Genomic DNA, 27249 nt, shown 5'->3' with positions numbered 1-27249 from the left:
TACAAATGTCATCTTCCATCGAAGCTGGAGGGACATGGACAAATGTTCGAAGATGTCAAAATCTTGGCAACAAGGTAATAAAATAAAAAAAAATTCCATTTTATTCAATTTAATGTCTTTATATATATATATATATATATTCTTGCATTTCCAATTTCTGTTTTTTTAATAGATTAGTCAAGTCAAAATAAAAAAGAGGAAAACCATTACACATGGCACCTCAAGTGAACAATGCCCGTAGTCAGTTCCAGTGGTGCGTTCCGTGTCGAAATAATGGCACTATTACGCCTTCCGAAGGAAAATACTCCCCCACGTAGTGATCCGGTGGAACCGCCTCCGCCAATGATGGAATTGTCCTTGTATTCCATTGTGTCGGACTATGAGGACCAAGAATATTTCAATTGTATGATGAGTGAGATGTGAATTTTATAATAAATATGGACACGTGGCAACCGAAAATTTTATTTGAAAATTTTATCCGAAAAATGTTATCTTAAATTTTAAGTGAAAATTTTATAATAAATAGTGACACGTGACAACCGAAAATATAATCTAAAAAGATTATCAAAATTAATGGTTTAAAGTATAAAAAAATAGGAAATAAAGTACAATGAATAGTATTTGCCTTAGACTTGTTCTAGACTTTGCCCTCATGGGTGGAACCACAAATGCAAAGGCTAACACTATTTACATGAATAGTGGTAGCCCTTGCTTTAGACTTAGCCCTTGTGGGTGGAGATGCTCTTAATCACTTGAACTACAAACCTCTTGGTTTAGTTTTAAATCATCGATGTGGTAGCATGACAAATTTTTAGCCTTTTTTATAGCCTTTGGCTGTTCCCTTTGTGTTTTCCTGGTTGATCTTGTGACCTTGTTGTACTTTGTGTGCTTAGAGCTTTGCCCTCTTTTTGGTTAACGAGTTCATCTTTCAACTTTGGTCATCAACCGCAATTCATATGGACATTGGACATGCAAAATTCGGATCCAAAAGATGAAGGAAAAGAAGTAAAAAGAAAGGAAATCTATCTTAACCCACAACTTATAAAGAAATGGTTGTCAAACATAAATCCTTTTGAAGTTGGAATTTCAAAGGTGGAAAAGGAAAACCAAACCAATGCAATTCAACAAAGGAGAGGTCCCCAATTGTTGTCAAAAAGAGTACTCGTATTTGAACTTATTATATGGACAGGTTAAAAGGTATTGATATCTTATTATATTTGCGGGACTAAAAAGAATAAGTTTCGTCTGTAATTTGTGCACAAAATTTTCTGATTCTTCCTTTAACATTCCTTAAACTTCAAATCTAGTGAATTGATTATATTTATTAGTCCAGGTCTTTTACATAGAAAGGGACCTTAAACAGAAACTATAATTATACATTACTTTCTATTAACTATTAAGATATGAAGGTTGGATCAAACTTCTCTCAGCTACTCCATAACACAGACAGAGAGACACTTGCACTTGCCTAGAGTTGACATGTGGTAAAGAACAATGCTTTTGTTTGGTGCATTCTGTAGATTAAACCTTCAAGCTCAACAACCACCAGAGAATAAGTGGAGCCCAGCAACAACAATTTAGTGGAGCCCAATAATCTATACCAAAAAGCTCAAGAGGTAATTCATATTTTGGGGAAAAAATACAGTGCTTATATGCTCTTTTTACAAACCACACCTAACCATCAATCATTGCCGTCCACTATGTCTGATGATAGCTTCATTAGTCAAACAACTTTATCAACTACTATTAACACAGAAAATCAGCCCCTTGACCCATTTCTTCTTTGACGTGGCATCGTCTAGTTGGCTGGGCATCTGCACTATGCAAATTACTTTGCACCAGATTACAACTGCAAAGACATATGTGGATTCTTCCTTGTCCGTTTTGTCAAATAGTGACAAAGTGAATCAAACACCAATGTAAAGAAAGAGTCTTTGAAGTTAGCCCCTAGGTTTTTCCTTCATTTCGATGCCGGAATTTGCTCATCTCTGTTCCAGCAAGCTTCTTTCACCAAGCAGAGCCATGGAAGATTGCTCAGTCCGAAGGTAACCCATCGCAATTCACAAGGTACAAGGAGGCTTGAATTTGTAATGGTAATTGATCTGTGCTCAACAAAATTCTATCTTTAACTTGAGCCATCTTACAATCTACAAGATTATCAATTTTGGATCTGACTGAAGATTCGAGCTTTTTGTATTAATCTCAACTGTAATGTTGGTTCTATGTTATGATTCTTAGAGCTGTTGGTATTTGAATTATGGGTTTTCTTATTTGGTGCTGGAAATTAGTAGTTGAAATTGAAAGTTCTGGTCTTTTGGGGTTAAGAGTCAGCAATTGGGTACTAGGGTAGAGCCGTCAGAGTAATATTGGGTTAGTTTGGGAATTGCCACCATGGATGGTGCTGGGGCATCTTCTGAATCTGGGTCCGCTGCGTCAAGTCTGAAATCTATGGAAAATGGGTGTTCTGGCAAGGATGATGGGTGCCCAAAGCAAGTGTCGCCTCTTAGAGGTGGTGGGTCGAGGAATACGAGTCCTTTGGGTTGTGTAAGATCAAGAAACACTAGCCCTTCGAGGCAGAAGGTAGTTAAGACAAAACCGCGAGGGCTAGATGAGGAAACGGCTTCTACTTTTGGTAAAGCAATTCATCCTGATGTTCAAATGGAGGATAATATATGGGCAATGTTGCCAGAGGACTTGTTGAATGAGATATTAGCTAGGGTTCCCCCATTTATGATATTTAGGCTCCGGTGTGTTTGTAAACGGTGGAATACAATTCTACAAGATAGAAGTTTTCTTAAGTTCCACTCGCAAGTGCCGTCTCACGGGCCTTGTCTTCTCACATTCTGGAAGAACTCTCAGACCCCACAATGCTCAGTCTTCAGCTTACCATTAAAAACATGGTACAGAATTCCGTTCACATTTTTGCCACAGTGGGCATTCTGGTTGGTGGGCTCTTCTGCTGGTCTAGTTTGCTTTTCTGGGCTTGATGGCTTAAGTTTTAAAACCTTGGTTTGTAACCCTCTTACACAAACTTGGAGGACATTGCCAAGTATGCATTATAATCAGCAAAGGCAGCTGATAATGGTTGTTGATAAGAAGGACCGGTCATTTAAAATTATAGCCACTAGTGATATTTATGGTGACAACAAGTCGTTGCCCACTGAAGTGTATGATTCAAAGCTAAATAGTTGGTCAATTCACCAGATAATGCCTGCAGTTAATCTTTGCTCCTCAAAGATGGCATATTGCGACTCCAGACTATATTTGGAAACCCTTTCTCCACTTGGCCTAATGATGTACCGGTTGGACACAGGATACTGGGAACACATTCCAGCTAAGTTCCCACGGTCTCTATTGGATGGTTATTTGGTAGCTGGCACCCGGAAGCGTCTGTTTCTAGTTGGAAGGATTGGTCTTTATAGTACTCTTCAGAGTATGAGAATATGGGAATTGGATCATACAAAATTTATATGGGTGGAGATTAGCAGGATGCCTCCGAAGTATTTTCGATCTTTGTTAAGGTTATCAGCTGAGAGATTCGAGTGCTCTGGACAGGATAACTTGATTTGCTTCACATCTTGGAACCAAGGGAAGGGCCTTCTCTATGACGTGGATAAGAAGGCGTGGTCCTGGATTGCAGGCTGTGCTCTTCAGTCGTACAACAGCCAGGTTTGTTTCTATGAGCCGAGATTTGATGCTTCCATCTACTGAGAAGAAAGTTTTGCTTTGCAGTTCTTGTTTTATTTACTAGCCAGAGAATTATCAGTGGACATCATCTCCAGTTAGCATTTTGCCCTTGATCCATTCTTTGCTTCTTCTCCATATGGTGCTGAAGGGATTTGACACGGGGCTTGGTGGCTAATCATGTGAGTTTGAGGGATGCGTGGATTTGGCAATATGAGTGCATCCCAGAAAACCAATTTTTGTCATTGAGATTTTGTAGACTTTAATTGGTGATATTACCTCATATTAGGTCTCTGTGATGCCTAATGATTGAGCAAAGGCTTTAGTTGGAGACAAAGGCTGGTTGTTAGAGAAAGAACGTGGTCAGGGGGAAGAACTGTAAGAAGGCAATTTTTTCCAAATCTTGTACACATTTTGAAACTATTAACACATCCAACCTGTACATTTAAAAGTTTACTGTGCCATTCCAATTTTATTAAGTCATTATCTGAGAATTTATTTGATATTGCTATTTGCTCTTGACCCAAGGTCGCATCACAAGCTGCAATTTGTTACTGGAGATGTGTAAATATGGTGGTGTCTTTTGCTTGGTGATATAAGTTTTTTCCTTTGATCATTAGCATTTCCCCAGGCTAAAGTCTTAGGAATTTTCTTCATTTCAACCAGATTAGATTCATTACACAGTTTTGGAGTTCTGAAGCTTTTGATTTTTCAATAGATAACCTTTAGACTAGTTACTTCATCGAAGTGAGTAAAGTTGCTGTGGGAGTAGGGGCTTGTTGCAGTGCACTCCGCAGTCCAATCTCTATGGTTGTGGTTGTGCTGGCTGGCCCTGACAGGGTGACATCTCAAAAAAAAAAAACTTACCTATACCAGGGCTTGAAGGAGATTCCTCAACCTTAGCTTAGCAAAATGGACCCTTCGCTTTCAAATGGTTAAAGGTTCAATCCAAGTCCTGTGGCCTTTGCAGCTCTCAACTTAGCAACATGTGGCTTTTGCTTTGGAATGGTTTTGATAGGCCTAGGGAAAAGATTTCCTCTGCCATAAAAAAAAAAAATTTTTTTAAAAAAAAAGGAGAAAAAGAAAATGTTGTTCATGTGTATATGATGTGCCAACCCCCCCACTCCCCCAAAAAAAAACCCCAAAAAAAAAAAACACTAACTAAAGGGAATCTTTTTCAGATGGATCCCTTGTAGCATATACACAAACACAAGCATGTGACATGCATATACAACTTCCTAAACCTCAAAAGCTTCACTTCACTTGGTACATATATACCTGGATCCAAATTTTAATTGGTCTTATTCGGATAATTATCAAAACAAATTGTGGAGACAAGACAATTTTGGTAACAGGAGCCGGCTTTCTCCATGTCCATGTGTCCATTTCTCCATGTCCAAGGGTTTTGGTTACTCTGTTCAAAAGCTTGCGATGAGAATTGTAGTTTTAGAAGGTGATAATTAAGGCAATATTTGCTAAATATATATGTGCTACGCTGGCCAGTATAAAAATGTGTCTGGGACCGACTTGCATAGAAATGACACATGTTAACACATTTCTCAAGGTGAAAGCACTAGCATATAGTTGGAGGTCACGCCCTCGTGTTCTAAAATTGCTACTCACACAAACACACTCAGGAACTCTAACCCCCTTGTTTGTTTAATTGGTTAAAAGCTGAAATGTTTTGAGTAATTCTATGTGAAATCACTTGTAAATGTCCTGCAGGCTCTTAATTTGATGCATTCTCGCGATGCTCTTCATGCCTCGAAAACAACTATCCCTTGCATGCTAAGTTCTAACCCTCTTTATAGTAAGTATCGAAAATAGATATGTCAAATTATCACGTGATTATAAAATAATAAGAAATAAAAAAAAAAATTTGTGACAATCGAATAGTCAAATTCTACGTAATTTTGAAGGCATGAAATTTGACATCAAAATTGACATCCCATAAAGCAAAGGATCAATAGATCTTGAAGAGATGATTCAAGACCCTCATCATATTGAAGTGTTTGATGTCTGAATATTCTGCTGTACAAAGACAAATTTTGGTTTTTGGCGGAACCCTTAAAATTTATATTGAAGGGGAGGACCGAATCTCTGACTGATCATCAGATCTTTGCAGCTCGGATTGACCCTATTAATTATCTAATGATATTTTCACTTACTGTATGTGTTGGCTTGTTTTGGTAACATTTAAATGAAAAATAACAGCTAATACCTGACTATTCAACTTGATCTTTTTACTGTTCAACTTGGTTAAGCTTGAAAGTATAAGATTTCCATGAAGATTATGCACTAGTACCAACATATCTACCTTGCAAATGCCAACAAAAAAGAGTACAATTATAATTGATTTTAGTACTGCTGAAGCTGAATAGTACTGTATGATCTTTTGACCTTCCTCTCACTTAAACATATCTCATAGTGATCCTGAACTAATTAAACTTTGCAATTAATAATTTATAGTCTGGATATAAGTACTCTAGATTGTTCTCTACTCTGATCATATACTACAAACGATATCTAAACTGCTCTAATTAATTTACGAGATGATGAGAGAATCGAACTCAAGTGCAAGAGGTGTGATATGCACACACTGCCGTGGCCAAACTAGCTTATTCCACGTATGCAGAAAGAGTAATGTTAATGACACCTTATTTAATGACTTCGTTGCATGCATGCCAGTAGAGATATATCATACACAAAAATCAAAAACCCAAATTCATGTTTAATATTTCATATTTGATGAAGCTTCATTTAATATGCATCAACGTACGATCTTAAGGCCTGCTAACCTCTACAGATTCAGTTTAATTAACTCGTGAAACAACATTCAAAGTTTTGAAAACCGAAAACGCTGTCTTCCTTTGAATAGTTTATTCATTAGATTATTTTGAGTTTTGTGTTCTTCCAAGTCCTGTCTGTACCACGAGAAATATTTTATGCAGGTAGTCTGAACCCTAGCTTTGACTTGGGTTTGAACTCTCTCTATAAAGCCCACATTAGTCTCTCCAACTTTCCTCTCTTTTTGTTGTCAATCTAAAGATCACTACACTTTCTCTAGCTAGAAATTAAGAAGGAAACTACACGAAGATGCTACAGCTTACAAGCTTCATACTAGGGCTTCTTTTGGTTATGCATGCACTAGGGCACTTTACTACTGCTGCACATGCTCATCAAGGTAGATATACTAGTAGAAATATATAGCCTTCTCTCATATTATAGCTAGGGCTAGGGATTTCTCATAAAATTTTGGGAGGATTTTCTAATGATTAAAATCTTGTTTTTTTTAGGTAAAGAAGAGCTTTCTATGACTGGGAAACCTGTAATACTCTCTGGTCATAAGGTAGAGTACTTCTTATTCCATGATTTGTTTGTGCTATTATTGAAGTTTAGTCCTCACAGGAAGCTTCTTGCACTCGTCAAGTAACACTGCGCTATAATCGCGTTGTTATTTGCACTTCTACACAACAGTGCAAGAAGCTTTTCGAGGAGTGTGAATAGCGTTTCTCTTTGTTTTATATATGATTAAGTATAATTTTTGATATATAAGCTAATTACCGTATAAGTATGCAGGAACCAAATACGGATGGGGTTTCAATAGCTGGGTCAAGGATGATAGGGCTTGGAGGAAGAAAAATGGCGGAACACAAAGTGTTGAGGAAATTAGAGCCTGCAAGACTAGCTAGCCAGCTGAATGGAGAGACTACTTCATCAAAGAATTCAGGTGCAACCCGTAGTTCTGAGGGAAATTGTGACTTTGAAGGAAAGGGAGATCTAAATGTAAAATGTAAACACGGAGATTATAAAAGTAAAACTAGCCCTTCTAGTGCTAAGAAGTACTTCAAAGCAGCTCATGATTTTGTAGCTTTTGGTGCTGATTATCACGGGCCTGCACATCATCCTCCAAAACACAATTGAGAAAATCATTGAAACCCAAGTTCGATCTTAGATCAGTCTTCACGGTCTTCTTGTTGCCAGATGCTCTAGTGAAAACATATGTGTGTGATAGATATATATCATGTAGTAGCTAGCTAGTGTAGTTGTATGTATTAGTATTCAGAAAAAGATATATACATATATGTTGGAAGGGATTTCTCGCTATGACGCTTAATGGATGCAAATATTGCTTTTGTGTTCTTGGAACCAAATTTTGAAATGTTGATTTTGATGAGGAAGAAGGTTAATAATAATAATGGTTCATGTTAGACATTTCTTGTCTGATTGCAGGAAACAGTAAAGCTTCAAGTAACTCCCATGGAAAACCTCAAAACATACTGAACCAACAGGTCTCCTCTCTCTCTCTCTCTCTCTCTCTCTCTCTCACACACACACACACACACACACACACACAAACTTTCATAAATCAAATTTTGATATGCATGTAGTAGCTAGTACACTTAAACAAAGAGGATTTTCTTTACCATCAGAAATGCCCCACCTTTTGCCTTTTAATTTGGTGCTAATTTGGTTATGTTCATACACATTTTCCAGGCCGATATCAAGATATTGGAGCCAACAACACTGAAGGCTACTGCCAACAGTTTTGGAATTCCCAGAGTTCTTAAGCCAAAGCACTCTCAAGATTCCAAGACAAAGCAGCCAATTATCAGAGCTCATCAAAAGACTATTAATTATGATGATACTGATGATCATCATAAGTTGACAGATGAAGCAAGAAGGCTTCTTAAGGCAACAAGAGAGATAGTAAACCTGATGCATAAAGATTATCATGGAATGGGTCGCCGCAAGCCGCCCATAAACAATCATGAGCCACAGCATTGAGATTGAGTCTGTCTAAAACTGGTTTAGCTATATATCTAGGCTCACAATTTTGCCCCCTTCCCCCCACTAGGAATATTTAGTGATCAGTCCCTTATAGCTAGCCTATACAGAATATGGTGTGTGCTTGTTTAATTTATTTGTTTTCTTTTTTTATCAAGCATAGGAACTTTAACAAGTAGTGAACTGCTGTGTACATTAAGTTTGCCTTCATACACCTAGCCTCTGTGAAGTAATGATATATATATATATATATATATCATAATTTTGTGCCCTCTTCCTCCTTTATATAATCTAATTTATTGTTTTTTCCTTATGCAAAACATGGTAAAAGGTAAAACATATCTTTATCTCAGCCTTAAAATTGTACCAAATGAATTTGGCAATCGTGTGTTTGGATCAACTTCAGTTGCTCCTCCTAAAATATTAATGGATGGTCTCATGCTTGTGGGCTCTGGATCTTCAATATTTGTTTATCAATTCACTGGCGAGTTTAAACATTTAGTTTATAAGCTCTGCTGCAGGAGAGTACAATATTATTATTTCCATGATTTCCATTAACCAAGAGCCTTGACAGAGCTAGCTTGATAGGTAATCAATCTTAATCAGTACAAATTAATATGACAACTAAAAAAGGACAAACTAATCCCATTTTTTAAATTGACCTTGCCGATGGGCTGATGCATAATGGATTATGTTATACAATTACATTTCTACAAGTTTCTTGATGTTTAAGGGGGTGCAAACAGTTGAACCATTGAAGCAGCCTGTAGCTATAACTGAGGATACAGATTCAGTAAGGTGGAAAGCATACCAGAAGAAGTAATTGTTTGGTTCTAAACATGGTGCAAGCAATGGAATGCACTCTGAAGTCCCATCTGCCCAAGTAGTGCAGCATGGATTGCTTCCATCCATTAGCCCTGCTCGATTGATCCGTATCTCATTAACATCGAATTGATTAACAACAAGAAAAATCAGAGAAAGAATGAGACAACTTGGTTTTTGAAGTTTACCATATTTAACAGGACTTGTGATTGCATCATAGCCGATCCAATTAGCTCGACCAAGAACAAAGAAAGAACCTTGGAAAGTGGTTGTCAAATTTGCCAGCGTCACGTGAAGTTTTTCATTAAAAATTGTGGCTAGCTCGTTTGTATCTTCCACACAGTTTCCACTGTGGTTATGTGTCTTTGCAATTGACGGAATGCATCCAAGGGGACCAATTTCAAACATGACTATTTTCCTGGCTCCCAAATTGAACATCCTCTGCACTTTTGCAATAAGAACAACAAGCTTATCATCCATTTAATGAGCAGAGAAGGAAGGGATGAGAGTTTGGTACCTCCAAATGGTTAGCAAGCGCATCCATTAAGAGTTGTGCAAATTGTTGTGGAGAGTAGCGTTGACTTGTATCGAACGCTTTGGTGTAAAGGTAGTTATTGATGAAATCATTGCTACCAATGGAAAACAGAAATATAGACTTGGATAGGTAGTGCAGAAGATCATGGGGATTTTGGAACTGCCCTGGCAACTCTGACTTCACCGTTCTTTGAAACAAATCTATCTGGTCTTTTAGATTCAAGCATTTCCCCTGTAAAAGAACACCAAATAGAAAAAGAAAGAAACTCATACTATAAAACTATATATAGCTACCCTACTATAGAAAATTCATGCATGGTGGGTGCATGAACAATAAAGATTGGCAGGATTGAATATCTAGAACTGGTTCTTCACAGACTCATGAGTCATGACTATCTTACAAATTGGCTTCCGGTTTCAGGTAGAATGCCACAAGAACCAGATGCATAATTCAGGCCTTTAAGTGCTGTGTTTGATCCACGTATGCTCATGTATGGTGGAGGATATGGTAGCTCAAGAAATTCAGCTTAACAAAAAGACAACACACAGAAACCATAGGTACAAAGTTAGAGTCAATAATATTCATGAACTGAAACCAAACCAAATTTACAAGTACTTGTTTTGAGCAATAATAATATCACCTATAAAATCTGCCACTGTTCTGCCATTGGTAAATCTTCCAGTGACTCCCTTGACAAAATTCACCCCATAAGGCAAGTAATCTGCCTTACAAACAGTTGGTAAAAAATTATTGTTACCACTGTCAAACAAAGAATCCCCAAATACATACAATGCTGGTGCAATTGGCAAACCATGAATCTGCAGTGAATGAAAGTGCAAGGAAATTGTGAACAAGAAAATAAGTGACATTGGTTTCATTCTCATGTTCTGCAACATTGCTTTGATGCAAATGCTGAATTTGCTGCTAGTGCTGTGTGTGTGTGTGTGTGTGTGTGTATAAATATATACAATTTGTTGGGAGGAAAATGCTGATTGTCCAGTCACATGGAAGATCAATTGGTGTGAGCTTTTAATGAGGTGGAAAATTTCGGTTGAGCTTATAGTGAGGTGGGGATTTCGGTTTGGGGAACATGTATAGGTAACTGATATGAGATGAGTTGTTTCAACTCTTTTGGAAAGTGATTGAATCAAGGCAGTGGCCTAATTGTACAACCCTTTCTTTTTTTTTTTTTTCCTGGGGTTGAAAGTTGCTTTATGAATTTAAGGGGTCCAACTTCACATTTCATGTGACCACAGCAGCTCCAAAGCTAACTGATGCTGCAAATTTTGGTTTTGGGGTCATGGATTGCGCCTACTGATCTGTGCTGAATCGTCATTAGTTTTGATATATGGTGCAATAATTGGGCAATATTTACACGAGAATGAAACTGAGGTAATGAGCATGAAAAATGGTGATCATTATCTGATTAGAAACCACTTGATTGGGTTTCCAGGTGAAAGTTTAGACTACATCCATCTTTATGATTGGGCTTCCAACCATGAAAGCCCCATTTTTTGAAGCGTGCCTTGCTGAACTACTAGCATGAGCCCAAAACACACACATTGAGGCATTGAAGCTACAAAGTATATCATAAACCATTTGTGAATAAAAAATGGTCCAAGTAGGGTTTGTAGCTTGGAATCATTCTATAATGAGGGCCTTAAGATGAAGCCCTACCTATTAACCGTGCAGGTACCGTCTAATCAATCATCTTTTCAGCTCTACCTAACCTTGCCAAGGATATTAGTCTACGTTGCTCTAACCAATCCTCCTCAATAGTTGAATGTTTGTTTGGGACAATATATATGCCAAGTCATGATACTCTTCTTAATTAGAGTTCAAGTGGATGATGACAATATATAAATTATATAAAATATGTAAGAGAATAGAAAAACAACTCAAAAATCACATTATTTTCTTTAGCAGTATTTCTCTTTGTATTTACAATTAGTTTCATCTCTCTCCTTATCTTTGTTTTGGTTCAAACAGATTACAGATTTGGGGAAGAAAGAACAAGAAGAAATGATGGATTTGTTGGATAAGAGAGAAAGAAAGAAAAAAAAAAATGGAATGAATTATTGAAGTTAGGGGACCGCACCGAATGTTTGTTCCCATGAGCCCACTTAGACCATGTCAACCCACCCCAAAAAATATCGTTTTGAAGATTGAGCACATTTGGTTGACCCAACAAAAATTATGACATTAACCCACTTGCTAATCTGAGTTGAAGCGGCCAATGATGGGGGCTTACACACGTGCAAGCATGTAAGACATTTTTCTTCATTATCATTGACATTGACACTATTTCCATTATTATTATTTTTAAAAACGCAATTAAAGTATATATGTCAGTGTATCGATATTTCAAACTAATCACACATTATCGTATATTTTCATATATTTTAACTTTCTTACATTGCAGTTCGTTATTGACTTAAAATTTATTGGCATTTTAACTTTCCACCAAGACCATGGAATTTATTGTGTGGACCATGAGCTCAAAGCGACAAATTGACCCAACCAAACAAAAAGAAAGCATAAGAATTAAAGGCGTCCAACATCTACATTAACGAGGCATTGGTGTTTGGTACAGCTGACTAAGACCCATATGTAGTTTACAACTTTACCGGCTTTTGCTTTGCACTATGTGATATAATTCAATTTATTAGGACTAGCATTAAATTATTATCTTTCCCTTTAAGGCCTCAACAGAAAAGAACACTTAACCAGTTAACGTTAAGCCCATAAAAAAAACCGCGTTTTCTTTTTATTCCATCAACTCCCTGTCCAACTCACCCACCTGTGTTTTTCCTTCAGTTTCTTCCACTGGCTGTTTACAGTTTCTTTTCTTCAACTGGGTCTCTGTAACAACAATCAGCAGAAGAGTCAACGAAACTGATCCCATCAACTTCTCTTTGGGTTTTCAGCTGGTAAGGTATGTGTGCTCTTCATCAATTCATGGGTCTTTCTTGATTTTGAGAATTTCTGCTTATTTGTGTCTTTTGGTTGGTTCTGATGCCTGGGCTCATGTGTTCTGGTTTTGATCATAGAGCATGATAAATAAGGTTGTGGGAATTTGGAAGGTTGATAGTTAATTTCAATATATCTATGTTGAATAATATATCTATGTTGAATTATTGCTTTTTATTTTTTATTTTTTATATTTTTATGCAAATAAGAGTCTACCATTTATGCCAACTTCTGCGTCAAGTCTTGGTTGGCAGTACGCATGCAAAGAAAGAAAGCATCTTAACATGTAGTAATAAATTTAGTAGAAAAAAAAGAAGAAAAAAAAAAGGTTCTTTTGCAGTTTTTGAGTTTCTTTACTTATGCCCAGTTGATAGTATGCTTATCCTATGGCTCTATCTTTAGTGAAGCAAGCAAGACACAATTTTTATGGATAAAAATGGTGGATTTATTATGTCTACTAAAAAAAGTTACACAATTTATATCTGGAAAGTGAACCGAGTTCGTTGTGAATAAGGCAATGTGAGGAAGTAACAGATCGTACATTTATTTCAGAAAGATATGTAGCATTCTAACTATTGTGGTTTTCATATTGTTAATCAAATATTATCATGTTTCCATTATCAATAACCCAATTGGATTTTGAATTTCACTTGTCATGCCAATCCATCATTTCTGGAACAAGTTTACATAATGTGTTTTGCCCATCTTATGACAGATAACCTGCGGCGATTTTGCCCTGCAAGATGTTCTCATTGCCTGAATTTCATAAGAGACCAAAGAATGGTTCATAAAACTGATCTTGTTATCATCGGCGTCTCTGTTGGTGTAGCCCTTGGAATTTTGATAGCTTCACTCATATTTTTTGGCATAAGGTGGTATAGAAAGCGTGCTCATCTTCGGCGATGTGCTAATGAGCGTAGTTTTACAACTCTTCCGATACAGGCAAATGGCTTAGGTACAAGCACTGACTATAGCGCATCTCTTTCAACTTCCAAAGCTATTCAGGGATCCGAGAACCTTCAAAAAAATTCTCCGCTCTCTTGGTGGAATCATCAAAACAAAGATCGATTTGTTTCTGCGCCAGGCATACTTAGATACTCTTACAAGTATGTTTAACCTTCTGCGCTATAGAAAAATTACATAATGCTGTTACAGTTTATATTTCTCCATTTTGTGGGTACTAAAAAATATTCTATTAGGTTAATAGTAGAACCTATACCCAGACCCTGTGAGGTATTGAGTTGATATGCTATGATATATGGTGCATCTAATGTTTGTTATACTTTTCAGAGATATACAGAAAGCTACTCAAAATTTTACTACCCTTCTGGGACAAGGTTCTTTTGGTCCGGTGTATAAAGCAAAAATGGCTGCTGGAGAGGTAGTAGCTGTGAAGGTGCTTGCTTCCAATTCTAAGCAGGGAGAGAAAGAGTTCCAAACAGAGGTAAACGCTACATCAAGTAAATCCTGTGAGAAACCATCTTCCTTCATGCCCATAGAATTGATACGAAAATACTCACGTATGTTTTAGAATTCACAACCAAAAATGATTTCTTTGCTCTTATGGTCCAAAGAATACATAAAATGGAATGTAACATTTTCAACATTTTACTCAAAAGTTTGGAACGATAATAAAAAACACTGCAATTCTGGACATGAATGCAACAAGACAGTCTTCAGGAGTCCGGTTTATGGTTTCCAAATTGACAATCTGACCAGTTATCACTGGTTAACTTATGATTGGCCGTCTCCATGTTTATATCCCACAAAACAGGTTGAGTTTCCATTAATTTATGTGGTCTTGCTGCAGGTATCTCTGCTAGGAAGACTGCATCATCGCAATCTAGTGAATCTACTAGGATATTGTGTAGATAAGGGGCAGCATATGTTAATCTACGAGTTCATGAGTAATGGCAGCTTATCAAATCTTCTGTACAGTAAGTTCAGAAGCTCCTGTTTTTATCCATATCCAAAATCAAGATTTCTCTTTGTTGTAGTAACTACATGCTAGGTGATATCTAATTCAAATGGAAGGTGGAAAAATTTACTCGGTCTATGTTGCTTGGTAGTTCCAAATCGTTTATTTCACCTAGAGACATCTCTGTATCTTTTTTTTTTGTTTCACTGAGAACTTGACTAAAACTTCTTTTCGGAAGCCTTTTGGGTTGATTTAAGAATCATCTTCACGTAGGTGAAGAACAACAGGTCTTGAGCTGGGATGAAAGGCTACAAATTGCTCTGGATATTTCACATGGAATTGAGTACCTTCATGAAGGGGTAGGGATATACATCTGTATCCTTGTTTTGTTAGTGAACAATTAGTTTTGTTCACCTCTCTCATATGAAGTTTATTTGAACAGGCAGTCCCACCAGTGATACATCGTGATTTAAAGTCTGCTAATATACTTTTAGACCAGTCAATGAGAGCTAAGGTAAGAAAATAACCGTATATGATGCATGCTAGGCAGCTGGCACATGCATGGTAGTTAATAGTGAATGATATCATATTTATGTTTTCATTTCAATCTGTCCTCACCTTCTCCTGTGCATTAGGTTGCTGATTTTGGATTGTCTAAGGAAGAGGTTTTTGATGGCCGGAATTCTGGCCTGAAAGGTACTTATGGCTACATAGACCCAGTATACATATCTACAAACCAGTTCACAATGAAGAGCGACATCTACAGTTTTGGAATTATCATATTTGAGCTAATAACAGCCATCCACCCTCACCAAAACCTAATGGAATATATTAATCTTGTGAGTTTCATGCACTCTGCAACATAAACATATTGTTTACACATAATTCTGTCGCGAAGCTCTTTTAACTTTTTTCTCTTTTTCCTTTAAGGCTGCTATGGCCCCAGATGGTGTAGATGAAATACTCGATAAGCAACTAGTTGGAGAGTGCAAACTTGACGAAGTGAGGAGGCTAGCTAGAATCGGACACAAATGCTTAGAGCAATTACCAAGAAAGAGACCTTCCATAGGAGAAGTTTCACAGGGTATATTGAAGATAAAACAGAGGCGTCTTGCCAAAGAGGATACCATGTCTTTTGCAGGCGAAGAGTTTTCGAGGGCTGTAAGCCGAATAGAGATTCAGCAGGTGGAGCTGAGTAGGATAGCTAGCATGAAAGATAGAGCGACTGAATGACCAATAAGAATTTTGTTTCCTTTTTGAGCATGCATCTCTTCTTTTCAAGCTTGTCTTGTTAATAACGTACAATATAAAATATACAGGCCTCAGAAAATGAGCAATTTCTGATTTTATGGTCAGTGGCGGAAGACATTCCTTGGGGTGCTAAGCAGCTTATATTGGTTTTTTCTGGTTTCGAATTCGATCCTGGAGAGTTTTTTGGGTGAACACAATGCTAGGCAAAATCAAGTTTTTAAATTTAAGCCCATCGTTCAATTTTTTGTTGTTAAAATATGCAAATTAACCATAACGGAGGAGAAAGCACTTAAGTCACCACCTAATAATGCATTGCATCTTCAACCTCATAAGATAGTTTATACATACAAAACGCTGTTCCTTTTGCCATTTGGTATGGCAGAATTATTCACTCTCAACACAGTCGACACAACGTGGAAGACAAAAAAGACTAAGGAATTGAAACATACGGTTCTCGCCTCCATGGGCCGACTCCCAAGGGTAAGACTCAGGATGCCAGCAGTCCCACAAACAAACTTGTGAAAGGAGGGAAAAAAAAAACAAAAACAAAAACAAATAACACCCCGACCCGGGTGTCAAACCCTACAACAAGTACTCTAATAACTCCACGTTATTTATCTAACAATATTCCCTCAAAACTGGCATGAAGTCCCCAACCTCTGTCTCTGCCTCTGACCCACATTCCCTGCATTGCGATTTGCAAAAGCAGGGCGCAGCAATCTCTGGAAATTCTCAAGAAACCGCATCCATTCCTCTTCATTCATATCTGCCAACATCACAAAATTACTGCTCATAGGCCGCTGCTCATTCACGCTCCTATTTCCTGAGGATGTGCCAGCCAAATAGCCGTTCTTCTGCATTGAGCCTAGGTGTCGCCAACTCTTCTCACCAACGCTGATGTTTTTCAATGATGTTGACAGCTTTGAAACATTTGGAATCTGATCCCGCACTACACTAACACAGTCATCTGACCTTGGAGGTAACTCATTTCCCTCGTGCCCGTCCACACCCTCCTCCACACCCTCCTCTAGTTTGGATAGTAAGTATCTTCCATTTCCACCTTTTGACCCAAAATGGAAAGTCCTTTCAGTTTTCATTTTCTCTTCTGTAGTTGGAGCCAAATCCAGCTCCTCCTCCCGACAGTCAAGCTCAAACAGAAACTCCTCCCTGCCTGCTTTTGGCTCAAAATAAGATATTTCCTCATGCAACAGTGTCTTTGCTTCAATGCATATTATCTCGAGTTCACTCGGCTCCTCCTCATGGCCCCGATATTCTCTACTCATCATCTCACCAATCTCAGAAAGACAGAGGCCAAAGGCTGCAGCTTCCTTGAGAAAAATCGTGCAAAGAACCAAGACTCGGAGGCATGCCTCTCGAATCATGGGCAGCTCCATTCTGAGCATATCAGAGTCCTTAAAAGGGTCAAGTTTATTTATATATGCAAGCTCATCATCTGAGAAAGGAATTGATGCCTGAGGCCAGTGTATCCACTCAAAGTATGGATCCTCTAAGCTTTCAGGTAGACAAAGGCCATGATCAATGGGTACAAGCTCTACCCGACCAAACCTCCCACCACCATCAAGCTTCCTAACCAGAAGATTCCCTGCATGCCTGTCTGTGTTAAGAATCCGAATATCTAGAATCCCTATCCTATGCACAGCAGCAACAGGGAAGCTGGAAGTCCCATGATCACTGGCATCAAAATCATGAGGAATGAATTGCTGCAGTGATGCAATCTTACTTGCTTGCTTTCCGTTTCGATGCACATTACCTTTCACTCCATCATTCACATTAAAAACTGAATGTGTGATCTTCACAAGAGCAGTGTCAGGCACATTAGCAAAATTATTGTAATCAAGAAGGAAAGCTGCAACTTCTCTGAAACCTGTCTCCCCAACCCGTACTGAACGTTTGAGACCTGGTTGTCCAAGTGCTTTCCCAACAAAACCTTTTGGGTTGTTTGGAGCATAAGGTTCCTCATCCGTTGGTTTCACAATGGCAATATTTTCACCACTGCAATTTCTAAAGTAATATGCACCTCCAAGCCCACTGTGAACAGGAACTGGATCAATGCCATTTCTTATTGCCTTCACAATATCCACAACTAATTGTTTTGTTCTGGCAAATTGATCCGAGTACCCCAGTACCTCAATTGGACCACTCTGATCCCTCTGCTGAAGATCCTTCCCAGTTGGCGAGAGACAGGGTGTAGACAAGCTTCTGTGCAAGAAGTTCCGGGTGAGAAGAAGCGGAGAATCATTTCGAACAATGCTGAGATCATTCTTCAACACCATGTCACCACATACCAATGAACTCTCATCAGTTGGGACATTAAGTGCAAGCCGTAATTTCCTCTTCACTGTGTGGACATTGTCACCCCTATCTAGCTCTATGCCCAAAACAGAACCACTTTCAGTCTGCACAAACACACGTCTCTTGCCAGAATTTTTTCTTTCCAATGTCTTTTTCCCATGGTACTCACCATTAAGAGGTCCTTTGAAGGTTGCGACTGCCATCTGGTTATGTACAGGTTTACCCAATTCAGGAGACATGAAAGGAAGCAGAGAAGTGGCAAGTTCCAATGCCGGCAGCAGAGGCAGCGGCAGCAGAGAGCTTCTCTCTCACGCAGACGCCAAACTCAAATGCCGGCACTAATTGAAGGAAAATGTTTGTAATGTAAACAATCATAATCAAACTAGTGGAAGACAACTGATTGTCACACTGGAAAAGCTATATCGAAGAAGTCACCCACTTTGCCAATTTGCTACATTGCAGAGGCCACCTGATAATGACACTGGCTGGCTAGCTATTCCAGAATAACACAGTCATTAGATAATCTTTTAAAGAATAGTGATTTACAAAGAAATAAAAGTATAAGATAAATCTTCTTTTTACATTTGTTTCTTCCAATCCCTAATACTTAAAGAGTTTGAAAGGAAACAAATAGACGTCCCTATCTGAAAACGATTCACTCATTTGGTGACCCGGTACATACATCCATATTTACAATCATGCATGCATACATACATCTACACAATCATGCATGCAGCACATACATATACACAATCATGCATGCAGTACATACATATATACAATCATGCATGCATACATACATATATACAATCATGCATGCTTACATACATATATACAATCATGCATGCATACATACATATATACAATCATGCATGCTTACATACATATATACAATCATGCATGCATACATACACACACAGAGACAGGTATATATGCGTGAAAAAAAGGGAATCTTTTTCTCGGAAAATTCTTATGACAAAAAGCAGTCTGATCATCAACTTGAAACCCAAATTACAACGCCAAGAATCAACTTTAAATTTCTTGTCCATTCAAATCTCCTACTCAAAGCTCTTCACTTTTTTTTTCTTCAAAATTTCTCCTCCGAATCAGTAATTTAAAAAGTGCTGGGAATTTTTTAACTTGTCTAATACATAAAACTTAACGAAAAAAGCACAAAACATAAATAAAAAAACAATGCCGCAAGAATAATACAAATAATCAAAATTGATCCCAAACTCTACCGTAACAATTGGACACAAACCTGAGATTCAAATGGAAGCGAAATCGAAGCTAATCGCGGTCTGAAAATTGCAAAAACTCACTAAACAATAGTGTTTTCTAATGGAGAGCTCAGACAAAAAACGAAAGAGTGAGACTCACCGGAGACCGCGATGCAGGGCAACCGGACGGCGGAGCTTACCGGAGATCCACCGCCGTTGAGACAAGACTGAATCGAAGACGGAGGGCGGGATTGGATGAAAGAAATATCAACGGCCAGATTTGATTTGATCGGACCTCAAAAGCAATGCTGTTCACAGTTCTTCTCTCTCCCGCTTTTGGAGTTTTTCGTCTCTAACTCCCATTCGCGAGAAGCGGAAGGGGGTTTAGCGAATAATTGAACTTTCTCTTTTTTAAATTCGAACTAAAGGAAGAAAATTACGGGCAGTAATAATATGTGCGCGTTATTTTGCCACGTGGGTGTGCGTCGTTCGTTCGACGGTAACGTGGCGGGTTTTCATCTGATTTGGGCTGTATGACGTTACTGGGCCCTGAGATGTCCAATGGCAGTGAAGGATGTGACTCCATGAGAGTTGGTCGTTGACACGTGGTGGTTTGTCTTGACGGTCGTCGTGGGAAAGAAAGATCTGGAACTTGAAATTTCCAAATCATTGTTGGGCCTCATTTACTCACTGGTCTTTTAGTCTTTAACCCGGCCGAAGGCGGTCCATTAATGGATTGAACAATGGTCTAATTGTTGGGCTTAAAACCAGTCCATTTCCCAATTTTTGATATATAAAGATGTGTGTATGAATGAAATGTGCGGTAAACTCAAACCGTTATTGTTACTACTGTATATGAGATTATGTATTCGAATTTCTCTTCCTCCAATATCGCTTGTGTCCAAAAAAAATTTACGTAATGACAGAAGTTAATGAATTACGAATGACGGAGAGTTAATAATTATTTATTGGTAATGTTATTATATTCCAATTTGTTGCGTTATATTGGAGTTAGAAAAACGGTGGAGGTGCGTCCATTCAATCTACACCAAAGTGGTAAAAAATGGGTTACCACCTTTCCCCTCCGCGTTACCTTTTTTATTTTGTCCACAACCTTGTCCTAACACCTAACTCAAAAGAAAAAGCAAAAAAAAAAAAAAACAGAAGTTACCAACTAACAAAAAATTGAACTTTCCACCCTTGTTTTTTGCCTAGCATAACGAAAAGGTAGTCAAGCCCTGATGTGCTTTACAGCAACTGTCTTCTGATTAAAGAGAAGGTCTTTACATACAGTCCAAGTCCCCATGGAGTAAATAATTGACCATAATAAAGTTAAAAGTGTGTGCATTGTCATTTAGAAGAAATAAACATATGACAAAAGGAAAAAAGGAAAAAAAAAATAATATTATTGTGAAATTATGGGAAAAAGACAACATCATCAGTCCCTTTTATTTGTTTATTTATGGTTTTCAATCCAATTTTTTTCCTTCCTTATTTTGTAATTGGCACCGTCTTCGTGTCTTTTAAATAAAGAAAGATAATTCGAATTTGAAATCTCTTCTAATACTAAAAATAGAAATACCAAAAATACATCGATTGAAAAGAGTCAAATGCTGGTCAACAACAATAACTCATGCAAGCAATTTCTTCTTCCCATTCAACTTTCATTGATTCTTCTGCCCCAACCCAAAACAGTTCCTACTTTCTTTAAACACTCCTCATCACCCAAAAGTTTCTCTCTTTTATATTTGATCCCTCCTTTCAGATTCTCATCTCCCACAAAAAAAAACCCTTTGGTCTACTTAGAGAGAGTCACAGAAACACAACTATACAAAGCCCCCAAAACCCAAACTCATCCAATCCAACCAGAGACATAAAGCCACATCCAATCCAACCAGAGATATAAAGCCACAACCTTTACCTCACGTGACCAAACTCAAACTCCATCCCATTGCTTTCAATCATACAACTTTATCAATTCTTCAAAATATTAGCCAACGCTTAATGTACACCTCTGCCAACAACCCCTCATATCTCCCATTTCATTGGGTCGTCTTATCCACTCTCTGGAGTGGAGAGTGGGCTCTCATGAGACAAAGATTTATGAAAAACATAAAAATACTTAAATGTAATAAAACAACATATCTCTGCTCCATTAATCTCCAACACTCAAATGTTGTGTGCATCTCACTCGCACGTGCCGCCCCTCCACCCACTCTCTCTCTCTCTCTCTCTCTCTCTCTCTCACTGTGACTTCCCTTTCTACTAACCCCTGCAGTCCTCTCTCTGTTCATCCTTGCTTCTGCAATCTAGTAGGAGACAGATTCTTTTAGGTGGGTTTTAATGAAAGGAGAGGGAAAGATGGTGTTCAAGTCCAAAATGAAATGGGTTGGTCTGCTTGGTCTGGTTCTCTCAGCTATATCCCTCTTTGTTCACTTTTTGCTGGCTAGATTCACAGAAGGGGGTGTTTCAGAGTACCACTCCTCAATCACAATCTTCCCCAGGCGAACCATTGGTGAAAGCTTGAATTTTTCGAAGACTGTAATTGCACTATCCCAACTAAGATCTCTTTTTTATTTTTATTTTTTACATTTGCTCTGTTTGCTCTGTCCTTAAGTGCTCTCTCTCTCTCTCTCTCTCTCTCTCTCTCATAGAGATTCATGTTTTTCTTAAATTTGATTCTCTTTGCTTATTGTCCTAAGTGTTATCTGTCTCTGGGTTTCAAGTACTCTGTTGGTTTCTGCTGGGCAAGACTTGTTCTTACTCTAAAGAGTGGGAATCAGTGTTGTCCTGGTGAAATTGGTTTTGGGGACAATATTGCATTGGGATTTTGCTGGTTTTCTGAAACCCGCCATGATGTACATGAATTATTTTGTTGGTTTTCTGAAATAAGTTTAGTTTGAGTGTGAATTAGTGTGGATCCGTTTTTGTTCATTTATCTGTTATTATTTTCCAGTTAACATTGGAAGGTTTTGGATATTATCTGGACTGTTTAGTGTCACTATTGTCTGTTTGTTGTCTATGATGGCTACTTATCCCTCTACTTTCGGGTGCAGAGTCCAATGTATAGAAGGCTATGGGGACCGGTTAGACATCTGGAATCTTTGCATCCCAATGCAAATCCCAGAGGACACTATGCTGGTTAAGCCACTTTTCATCTTGCTAGTGATTTCTGTATAGGTGTAGCGCTCTCTGGAGGCTTATGTTAGACAATTATTAGTTAAAGATTTCCTATGCAAAATTAATGCTTACCAAAAGGTTGATGATAACCTTCTTTCTCTTTATTTATCTGTTTAAAATCTTACTTTAGGAGAGTGCTGCCTTCATTGTCGGACTGTAGGTTTAACACAACCAGTGGGGTCATCGATTTAATCTGACCAGTGAGCAGTGTTATAGTAGTAGTTTTTCCTACAAGTCCACAAGGAAATGTTTCATGTCTTAATTTTGGATATTGAAACCTTGAAATTTTGGGTTCAAACTGTTATTTATTACTGTATAATTACCATAGCTAAGTCTTGGGGTAGGGATTGAAGATCCTTATAATTTTCTTACAGTTGATACCTGCAGAGTCAAAATTATGTATATCGTCTATTTTTTGGTAGTATTAATTCCATAGATGCCTTCTAAAGTTAAATGTGTGTCACAGATCCTGGTTCAGATACCAGCGGGTTTATCTTTGTAAGGATACAAGGCGGGTTTCATGAGATCAGGAATTCGGTAAGGGTGTCATGCTTGAATAGCCTGTTCTCCATTATATTTAAATATCTTATAAGTTTACAACCACAGCATCTTATTGATTTTTCAGATATGTGATGTAGTTGTGGTTGCTCGGTTTCTTAATGCAACATTAGTCATTCCTGAGATACAATCAACCACAAGCAGCAAAGGCATCAGGTTTCTTTTCGGACAATCATTACAAGGCTTTGTTTGTTTATGACCTAAATTTGATGTATTGAGTACTTATTTCTTTGTTGATTTATTGTGTCTAATGTTTTCATGTAGCTCTCAGTTTAAGAGTTTTGCCTATCTCTACAATGAGGACCAATTCATGGCGGCTTTATCAAAAGATGTCAAAGTTGTGAAGACCCTTCCTAAAAATCTGAAAGGGCTGAGGAGAAAAAAGAACATTCCAGTGTTTAAAGTGCCTTACTCTGCTTCACCGTATTACTATAAGCGCCATGTTCTTCCAATTTTAAAGAAGCATTTAGTAGTTGAACTGGTTGTGTCTGATGGAGGATGCTTACAGGTACCAATGTCTGTTCTCTCAATTGCATTGTACTCATAAATGGAGATTCCTGCACTTGAGTATATCTTGGTTTGATGATATAATTGTTACTAGCAATAATCTCCTTTTCATTTTGTGACGTTACTACTTTGTTTGGATTTAATGCAGGCTATCCTGCCACCTGATCTTGAAGAATATCAGAGGCTGAGATGTAGGGTTGCCTTCCATGCCCTTCGGTTCCGGCAGGAAGTCCAGGAACTTGCCACTGAAATTTTACACAGGTCAATTACCAGCCGTCATTTACTCTTCTCTCTTCACTCTTCACTCTGCACTCTCTATGTATCCATATCTATTTTTTTTTCTCATCTGGATGGCTTTTAACATATATTTACTATTGCTTTAGATTAAGGGCTCCTGGACAGCCATTTATAGCATTTGACCCTGGAATGACCAGGGAAGCTTTGGCATATCATGGTTGTGCTGAACTCTTCCAGGTAATTGCTTCAAAGCTGATTGCATGATACTATCTTTTTGGAATGCTTTCACAGCATTTGATTTGCATATGTTTGAAACTCTTCCCAAGGATGTGCACACTGAACTCATTCAGCACAAAAGACATTGGATGATAAAACGTGGAATTGTCAAGGGGAAGCTTTCGGTGAATTCTGCAGAACGACGCCTTAATGGTTCTTGCCCACTAATGCCAGAAGAGGTAAGATACAACATATGGCTACAATACAAAAATAATTTTCATAATCATAACGACCCCCTTAGTTCTTATATATACTACCAAGTCTATTTAGCGTTAAATTCACTAGAGAAAAATATTGTCCACATCCTTCGATAAGAATGACTTCTCATGGAGCCTTTTATTTATATTCCTTGGATTGCTACAGATTGGTATTGTTCTTCGTGCATATGGGTACTTGTGGGACACAATAATATATGTCTCTGGGGGAGAAATTTTTGGTGGCCAAAGGACATTGATCCCTCTTCGTGCAATGTTTGAAAATGTTGTTGATAGGACTTCCCTCAGCATGCCTTGGGAGCTCAGTAGGATTTATGGTCGTGAGGCTAACCTTGTTGATCGCAATCCTGGGAGTCCACCTATGATTGAGGAAGAGATGAAGATTGAAGCATGGAAAACTGCTTTGCCACGTCCTCGCCCGCTTCCACCACCTCCAGCTAGGCCAAAATCCTATAACATTGAAGGTTGGTGGGGTTGGGTAGCTGAGAGTGATAATGAGCCTGATAGTACAGTTATGGAATTGAGGACCAATGCCCATAAACTACTGTGGGAAGCAATTGATTATGTGATATGCGTTGAAGCTGATGTATTCATCCCTGGATTCGATCTTGATGGTAAGGGGCATCCAAATTTTGCAAGCTTAGTCATGGGACACCGACTCTATCAGTCAGCTGCATCAAAGACGTACAGGCCAGACAGGTATGTTGCGTTATCTGGACATGTGTGTGCACACGATTAATAAGTCGAAGGTCTTTTAGTGTTTGGTGCTTTTCTTTGACATAAACTATGGAAAGTAAATTTTTTCTTGAATCAGGATTACGATGTAGGATTTGTTGATTTGAAGCATTTGAGCTGTTAGTTTATTCAGTCAAGGTGTTCTGATCCATTGCTTTTAGTTTCTTGGTTCTTTTTCTTTCAAAGTTTGATGTGTTTATGGACACAGATATGGCAAGTGGCTAGTAATCTCAGTGCTACCTATCTGTGTCTCTTTACTTCTTCTTTTTTTTTTTTGCAAATTAACTGACAAGTCTTGTTTGTAGCCTGGTATTTTCTTGGTTTTTTTTGTCATTCTTGATAGCATGGAAATAGGGATTAAATGAAGTTGTGATCATGAACTGCTAGGTCTAAAATTACTGTGTGTATACTTGAAAATTATGCGAAATTGTTATGTTCATTTGCTTTCTTGTAGATTATGTTAGACTATGTTTTCTATAAAATTATTTCTTGTGCTTTTGTGAACACAGAAAAAAAGTGACCAAGCTTTTAGAAGAAATTCGTGACCACCTTTACCATGCAAACCATACTTGGCTGATGTCAGTGCGCAAGAATTTGAGGAAGAGATTAGTTGATGGAGTAATAGAAGCTTCCGCAAGATCAAAACCACTGTCTTTTATCTCTCATCCTGTCCCAGAATGCTCTTGCTTGAGGCATGATCCTGCAGGAAAATCAATTAATGCTACAACATCAGATCATACTTCAACTTCTACTAGTCATTCTCAAGTTCTTGCTGCTCTTGGAGTTGTGCACTATTGCCCTTCTTGGATGGAGAATGATTTGATACTGCAGTCAAAAGACAAGGAAAATGAAGAAACTCTAGATGAAGACGACTCCACGTCATCAGGATTGTTTTTCCGGAAAAATAATGGATATCATGAAGGTGGTAATGGAGACTTAAGCAACAAAGAAGAGACTCAGTTGGAGGATCAAGAAGAGCTTGAGGGTGGAGAAAGGTAGTGAGGCTGATTAACGACATGGTCATCCTACACGGCAGTTCTGTACATAAAATATATCTTCACTAGTATGATCCAAGCAAATTTGGAATCATCTTCAGCTCCAATTTCATAAGGGAAATGCCAGTTTCCTAACTGTGGTTCAAGAACACAAGACACCGGACTGATTTGGCTCTCATTGAAGCATTTACTCATTTTTGTTGGGTTGTTTAAGCCCTTTTTACAATTATATAGGTCATTATTTAACCCCACAACCAATTTTGATGTAAACTCGTACGTTCTCCATGAAATTGTAGCCCTAGCTTAACCTCTCTAATTTTGTAGGGAGTTTTGTTTGTTAGACATGTTGATTGAATTAAATTCTTTGCAGTGGTCCTCGTCTGAAATTATGCCACCATTTGGTTGTTGTACTCATTCAAACATGAATCCACCATTCTGAGTGGGCGCCTTGTAAACATAGATTATTGGAGTTTGAAGTTCATGTTGATTAATCTTTTTGGCCCCTCGGGTGTCTGGCAGAAGAATATGAAAGAAGACTTTGCAATGTAGTAAAAATACACAAATTCCATATCCTTTGATTTTCAACAAGCCCATCACATAAGCAGAAACTGACTAAAAACCTCTTTTTCAGTGAAACTCCGTCATATTCTTCAAGATGCATGTTTATATACAACAGTTATCATTTGAGAAACTGCTGCCCAATGTGACTATCCTTGACTAAAGTAACATGATGACCATCCTTGACAAAATCAGGTGCTCATATTGTCTTTTGTCTATGTTTAGAAGCCTTTGAAGCTCTAATGGCAAATCAAACAAATTGTACATCCATCATAATGTAGAAACTGGAAAGAACATATACAAACTCGCATTTAACAAACTGTAGAAAATATAAACTCAAAATTCTACTTCAAACTCGTGGAAGGAATTTCGTCCATATTATCCAATGCAGAAAACATCTCATTCATGAGAAACTAAAACATAGAGCAAAGGGTAACACTCCAATACCTTGTCAATAATACAATGACATATGAAAAAGTTATTCTAC

The 27249-nt window shown here is 38.0% G+C and overlaps 5 protein-coding genes and 1 pseudogene across 11 annotated transcripts; 4 read left to right on the top strand and 2 right to left on the bottom strand.

Annotated features, from left to right (window-relative positions):
- The first annotated feature begins 1880 nt into the window (after positions 1–1880).
- On the top strand, positions 1881–4187 carry LOC103329597 (Galactose oxidase/kelch repeat superfamily protein). The gene has a single exon (XM_008232092.2). It carries the CDS (start codon positions 2392–2394, stop codon positions 3709–3711), a length of 1320 nt encoding a protein of 439 aa, XP_008230314.1. The 5' UTR covers positions 1881–2391; the 3' UTR covers positions 3712–4187.
- A 2547-nt stretch (positions 4188–6734) lies between these two features.
- On the top strand, positions 6735–8565 carry LOC103329596 (uncharacterized). The gene is made up of 5 exons (XM_089049827.1): positions 6735–6868; positions 6981–7033; positions 7264–7414; positions 7897–7976; positions 8182–8565. The coding sequence occupies exons 1-5, from the start codon at positions 6781–6783 to the stop codon at positions 8470–8472; spliced, it is 663 nt and encodes a 220-aa protein (XP_088905953.1). The 5' UTR covers positions 6735–6780; the 3' UTR covers positions 8473–8565.
- A 203-nt stretch (positions 8566–8768) lies between these two features.
- Positions 8769–10783, bottom strand: LOC103329595 (GDSL esterase/lipase 7). 3 transcript variants are annotated; one of them, XM_089049825.1, is made up of 6 exons: positions 10470–10783; positions 10230–10354; positions 9812–10060; positions 9483–9735; positions 9284–9389; positions 8769–8987 (listed from the first exon to the last, which is right to left on the bottom strand). In XM_089049825.1, exons 1-6 carry the CDS (start codon positions 10723–10725, stop codon positions 8963–8965), a joined length of 1014 nt encoding a protein of 337 aa, XP_088905951.1. In that variant the 5' UTR covers positions 10726–10783; the 3' UTR covers positions 8769–8962. The 3 variants fall into 3 exon arrangements, with proteins under 3 accessions (XP_088905951.1, XP_088905952.1, XP_008230312.2); XM_089049826.1 differs by having other exon boundaries at positions 8769–8984; positions 10470–10782; XM_008232090.2 differs by lacking the exon at positions 8769–8987 and having other exon boundaries at positions 8989–9389; positions 10470–10780.
- Positions 10784–12553: 1770 nt separating this feature from the next.
- CRLK2 (Protein kinase superfamily protein) lies at positions 12554–16072 on the top strand. Of its 2 annotated transcripts, none has more exons than XM_089049824.1 (8): positions 12554–12759; positions 13515–13905; positions 14090–14243; positions 14610–14736; positions 14991–15076; positions 15160–15231; positions 15353–15556; positions 15648–16072. In XM_089049824.1, exons 2-8 carry the CDS (start codon positions 13580–13582, stop codon positions 15948–15950), a joined length of 1272 nt encoding a protein of 423 aa, XP_088905950.1. In that variant the 5' UTR covers positions 12554–12759; positions 13515–13579; the 3' UTR covers positions 15951–16072. The 2 variants fall into 2 exon arrangements, with proteins under 2 accessions (XP_088905950.1, XP_008230311.3); XM_008232089.3 differs by having other exon boundaries at positions 12555–12764.
- Positions 16073–16257: 185 nt separating this feature from the next.
- On the bottom strand, positions 16258–19924 carry LOC103329592 (phosphatidylinositol 4-kinase gamma 7 pseudogene; annotated as a pseudogene). Of its 3 annotated transcripts, XR_016125937.1 has the most exons (3): positions 19662–19903; positions 19543–19582; positions 16258–18774 (listed from the first exon to the last, which is right to left on the bottom strand). The product of XR_016125937.1 is annotated as a phosphatidylinositol 4-kinase gamma 7 pseudogene, transcript variant X1 (transcript). The 3 variants fall into 3 exon arrangements; XR_016125939.1 differs by lacking the exon at positions 19543–19582 and having other exon boundaries at positions 19662–19924; XR_016125938.1 differs by lacking the exon at positions 19543–19582 and having other exon boundaries at positions 16258–18770.
- Positions 19925–21654: 1730 nt separating this feature from the next.
- LOC103329591 (O-fucosyltransferase family protein) lies at positions 21655–26601 on the top strand. Its single transcript, XM_008232087.2, has 10 exons — positions 21655–22042; positions 22558–22642; positions 23148–23218; positions 23307–23395; positions 23504–23747; positions 23895–24007; positions 24130–24220; positions 24310–24438; positions 24623–25173; positions 25719–26601. Exons 1-10 carry the CDS (start codon positions 21845–21847, stop codon positions 26206–26208), a joined length of 2061 nt encoding a protein of 686 aa, XP_008230309.2. The 5' UTR covers positions 21655–21844; the 3' UTR covers positions 26209–26601.
- Positions 26602–27249: the final 648 nt, after the last annotated feature.

The sequence above is a fragment of the Prunus mume genome, linkage group LG4, assembly GCF_029339155.1.
Source record: "Prunus mume cultivar Tortuosa linkage group LG4, ASM2933915v1, whole genome shotgun sequence".
NCBI lineage: Eukaryota > Viridiplantae > Streptophyta > Magnoliopsida > Rosales > Rosaceae > Prunus > Prunus mume.
This window is presented reverse-complemented; position numbering and strand designations above follow the sequence as displayed.

What these genes read in the sequence shown, in the direction of transcription:
- LOC103329597 (XM_008232092.2), top strand. Translation starts at nt 2,392, where the DNA reads ATGGATGGTGCTGGGGCATCTTCTGAATCTGGGTCCGCTGCGTCAAGT.
- LOC103329596 (XM_089049827.1), top strand. Translation starts at nt 6,781, where the DNA reads ATGCTACAGCTTACAAGCTTCATACTAGGGCTTCTTTTGGTTATGCAT. An exon ending in TAATACTCTCTGGTCATAAG is followed by an intron (nt 7,034 to 7,263) that starts GTAGAGTACTTC and finishes ATAAGTATGCAG; the next exon opens with GAACCAAATACGGATGGGGT. An exon ending in AAAACATACTGAACCAACAG is followed by an intron (nt 7,977 to 8,181) that starts GTCTCCTCTCTC and finishes CACATTTTCCAG; the next exon opens with GCCGATATCAAGATATTGGA.
- LOC103329595 (XM_008232090.2), bottom strand. Translation starts at nt 10,725, where the DNA reads ATGTTGCAGAACATGAGAATGAAACCAATGTCACTTATTTTCTTGTTC. An exon ending in AACAGTGGCAGATTTTATAG is followed by an intron (nt 10,355 to 10,469) that starts GTGATATTATTA and finishes CTTTTTGTTAAG; the next exon opens with CTGAATTTCTTGAGCTACCA. An exon ending in CACAAGTCCTGTTAAATATG is followed by an intron (nt 9,390 to 9,482) that starts GTAAACTTCAAA and finishes TCAATCGAGCAG; the next exon opens with GGCTAATGGATGGAAGCAAT.
- CRLK2 (XM_089049824.1), top strand. Translation starts at nt 13,580, where the DNA reads ATGGTTCATAAAACTGATCTTGTTATCATCGGCGTCTCTGTTGGTGTA. An exon ending in TTGAGTACCTTCATGAAGGG is followed by an intron (nt 15,077 to 15,159) that starts GTAGGGATATAC and finishes TTATTTGAACAG; the next exon opens with GCAGTCCCACCAGTGATACA. An exon ending in ACCAGTCAATGAGAGCTAAG is followed by an intron (nt 15,232 to 15,352) that starts GTAAGAAAATAA and finishes CCTGTGCATTAG; the next exon opens with GTTGCTGATTTTGGATTGTC.
- LOC103329591 (XM_008232087.2), top strand. Translation starts at nt 21,845, where the DNA reads ATGAAAGGAGAGGGAAAGATGGTGTTCAAGTCCAAAATGAAATGGGTT. An exon ending in TCCCAGAGGACACTATGCTG is followed by an intron (nt 22,643 to 23,147) that starts GTTAAGCCACTT and finishes TGTGTGTCACAG; the next exon opens with ATCCTGGTTCAGATACCAGC. An exon ending in AAGACGTACAGGCCAGACAG is followed by an intron (nt 25,174 to 25,718) that starts GTATGTTGCGTT and finishes TTGTGAACACAG; the next exon opens with AAAAAAAGTGACCAAGCTTT.